This window comes from Pyrus communis, chromosome 15 (assembly GCF_963583255.1).
Source record: "Pyrus communis chromosome 15, drPyrComm1.1, whole genome shotgun sequence".
NCBI lineage: Eukaryota > Viridiplantae > Streptophyta > Magnoliopsida > Rosales > Rosaceae > Pyrus > Pyrus communis.
The window spans coordinates 21,165,770-21,169,532 of NC_084817.1; the positions used below are offsets into that span (position 1 = coordinate 21,165,770).

The 3,763-nt window shown below is 35.3% G+C and overlaps 1 protein-coding gene across 1 annotated transcript; it reads right to left on the minus strand.

Moving 5' to 3' along the window:
• Positions 1–1,366: 1,366 nt before the first annotated feature.
• LOC137718260 (transcription factor bHLH93-like) lies at positions 1,367–3,279 on the minus strand. Its single transcript, XM_068457778.1, has 4 exons — positions 2,523–3,279; positions 2,250–2,417; positions 1,884–2,051; positions 1,367–1,771 (listed from the first exon to the last, which is right to left on the minus strand). The coding sequence occupies exons 1-4, from the start codon at positions 3,183–3,185 to the stop codon at positions 1,685–1,687; spliced, it is 1,086 nt and encodes a 361-aa protein (XP_068313879.1). The 5' UTR covers positions 3,186–3,279; the 3' UTR covers positions 1,367–1,684.
• Between the last annotated feature and the right edge of the window lie 484 nt (positions 3,280–3,763).

Consider the following 3,763-nt stretch of genomic DNA (forward strand, 5'->3'; position numbering starts at 1 on the left):
CATCTTATAGCAAAGGAGACGACGATTATTAACTATGAAGTTATAACAGAAATTTTGAAACACTTTGTGGAACTTAGGATCAGAGTAAAATGTTTCAGCTTTTGTTGAACCATGCTCTGCTCATTTTTCCGTGGGTGTACGTGCAATAGAGTTTAATGCTAGGGATATCAAATTCTTAAACCAAATTATATGAACCAAATGATGCGGTAGTGGATGATTTAATTATTACTTAAGTGTTGCTTAGTGTGCTTATTTTCTATTGGTGACACGTCATTTAGTTTGTAAATTTGATTTAAAATTTTGTTCTCCTAGCACTATCCAAAATAAAATATTCAAAAGAAAAATATCATTCTTCAACAACTAGACTAAAGGATAAAAAAAAAAAAACAACTAGACTAAAGGAGGCAACAAAATTATTAACATAGCAGCTATATAGCTTTTAGAACATTGAATTAGGAAATGGAAGTAAGTGGTCCTTTACCACAGTGGTGGAAATGAGTCAAGCCCTTGCATGACTGCGTGGATTCAAACTCCGTCGATGATTAATCTAACAAAATTAACCGTTTAACCAAAAAGAAAGAAAGAAAAGGAAATGGAAACCCTTACTGGGCCCAGACCCATTACAAAGTCAAGAAATAGTAATTTGGGCTTATTATTTTGGGCTAAGAAGGTTGATCTCAACGGTAAAAAACTAAATTTCTTTGTCGCACATTACAAAGATAATGATTTCAACGAGTAGTGTTATTTACATACATTTTTTTACTTTATACGTACCTCTTGCTTTCGGCAGTTGGATTGAATAAATTAAAAAAATATAAATAACAAAAAATTTACAAAAATATGTGATGTGTGAATAGCTACATCCTTTTCGCATAAGATGGTACCTTCGTTTCATGACTCTATTCCACCCCAATGAAACAAAAAGAAAAGGCCAAAAGCAAATTAAATTATACACAACAAGAATAATCTGTGCTCTTTGTATGCAAAGCGTTCAAATCGTTTGCACTTAAAATTCTTTGTGACCTCTCTGTGTCTTATCTATTTGAGCACTATATGTCATTTTGACTTGATTTATCTTTAGTTTTTAATTTTTTTTATCAAAAAGATAAGTTGAAGAGTTAAAATTGTTAATTGGAAATGAATGACCAAGAGTCAAACAAATAAGATAAATCACAAAAAATCCCAAAAAATTTGAGTGCAAAAAATTTAATCTCGTATGCAAAATAATTTATCCACATAGGAATCTGTAGGCAACAATCTACAACTACATCCATAGAAAAGCTTTCTTACATCATCATTACATCCTCTTCTCCACCTAATTTTATTTGCAATCAACAACCAGCATCACCAATACAAAGTTGGTTAATTTGTGTCAATTCACTCCCACATAGCTTCTAAACCCTAATTTTAGCCTTTTCTTTGGACTTAAAATGTTAAAGACACTCTTTCACTCTTGGAGAACAAAGTACATTGTACATGAATTAACATCTCCTACTACTGAAGCAAATGCTACTCCATGAAAAGACACCAATTATTTAATAATATATATAAAAAAGTGAATTATAATATAACCTCTCAATAGCAAACTGTCACTGAAATTCCAGAGATTACAACAAAAAGCCATCTCCTCTAAAGCTTTACCGCAAAAGTTGTTACTTTTCCTCTTCCCACTTTATTCTTGCAATTACAAGCATCTTCCTCCATATCCTGCATTTCTAAATAGTTCTTGCTTTATGTCCTCAGAAGTTACCAGTGTTCTCTGATCAGAATCCTGTTTAATGACATCAACGAATCACCAGATAAAAACATTAACTTAATACTTCTCCAACTAAACAAGTCACAAAGAGATTCTATTTATATTACTGGAAAGCCAATTCACATACCTCTGAGCAAGAAGCTTGCACTGCAAAGTCATTGAAGCAGCTAATCACACACTGCTGAATCTCAAGGCCTAAGGCTTCCAAGGTAGACACTGTTGATAACAACAGCCCTGGCTTTCCTGCACAGCATATGTCAATCTTGGTGTCCACATTCCTCCTTTGCACATCAAACTACAAATCAATCCAACACCAATGTCAATTCTTAGCTTTATTTTTTCATATTCGAGCGATATTCTAAAGTAATCTAAACTGCGGTACAGGAGATTTGAACTTGGGCGCAGAGGGGAGAGCGCACACACACAAACTGCTCTAGCAAACTTGAGTACGCCCTGGTCTGCATTTTAAGATTTAAATTTGCAGGGTACATACCTTAGGTGAGTTCCTGACTAGCATTTCATTTGGTTTGATATCCTTGAAAAGGCTCATCACATTTAACTGATCTGAATCTGTTTCAATTTCTTGTTGCAAATTGTTGATTCTCTCTAGGAGCTCCTTCATGTAATCTATAGTGTCTCCAAGTATAGATGTTCTATCCATCTACAAAACCACAGTAATAAATTAAAAAAGAAAATTAGCCTCTGTATTCAACATTAATCATATCTACATGCATTCTGAAAAAAAAAGGGGTTTAAACTTAATTACCTTACTTATCTTGGGCACAATTGATCTTAGCATCGAAAGCCGGTCGTTCAATCGCTTTCTTCTTCTTCTCTCAGCCATTAGATTCTTTGATGGCTGCCCCTGCAACTTCTTATTAGTAGCTCTGGTATTTCTCTCCGCACAGATTCCCACGTTGAAAGAGGGGACTTGGTCAGGGGACTGAGTTGGCTCCACTTTACAGGCTGCTGCAGCTTCAGCTTGAGTCTCCAAGTAGTGTATTTCATCACCAAGCAAACCCAACTCTTCTTCTTCAAGCATGGACCATGGATTGTCTTCCTGGACCGGAAACGGCGGCGTATCAAGGGTGCTGTAGGATGAGTCAGTGACTTGCTGCTGAGCTGAGAGTAGTGCTTCATCAGTAACGCCAAAGCCGAAGGGATAGTAGACTTCTTGATTAAAGGTTGCGTTGAAGTTGTTAAAGTTGGGTTCAAATGGAGGTGAGAATTCATGGGTGGAAGAAGAATTTGGGAAGAAAGAAGATGAAGGGTTTTGTTGATCAAAGTAATCAAAATTTCCCCAGCTACCACTACTAGACAACAAATCATTCATTTCTGTTGGAATATTGGTTTCCCATGTACTGCTACTACTACTGTCTCCTCTTAGAGCAAATAACTCCTGTAAGAAACTATGTTCATTCAACTCCATCTCCCTCTCCTCTCCCGCTGTGTATTTCTCTTGGGAATGTTGATGTTGCTAATTAGGTAAGTGCCCTGATAACAAGAAGATGCAACAAGTGGAACATTTATATAGGAACAAGCTTAAAAGGCTAGTTCCATTATTTTAATACATTTCACTATCTATTAGGTTTATTTATTTATTTTATTTTAGGACCCTCAAAAACCTAAGATTAATATGGAATCTCTCTCTCTCTCTCTCTCTCTCTCTCTATGTCAATAGGTATTGTAACTACTTCTGGCTATTCTTTATGTCTATAAGTAATAATACTTGACTCCTTATAGGGAAGAGGAAATTCTTATTTATTTGCAAAATACATGTGTTTAGAGATGGCTAAGAAGGCTTGACATAATCAAACGAATTATATACTCTTTGATTTTGTATTCAAGTTCGAATCTCTTTTCTAACGTGTTTAACCGTGACTTGGATGAAACAGCGGCTGAAGTAAGAAGACAAGTATGTTTCGTCTAAAGCAGGGATTTCAAGTCTTTTTCACCGAAATATCTGCAATCAAACAACCAATATAAAATTGATACGCTCGGAAAACT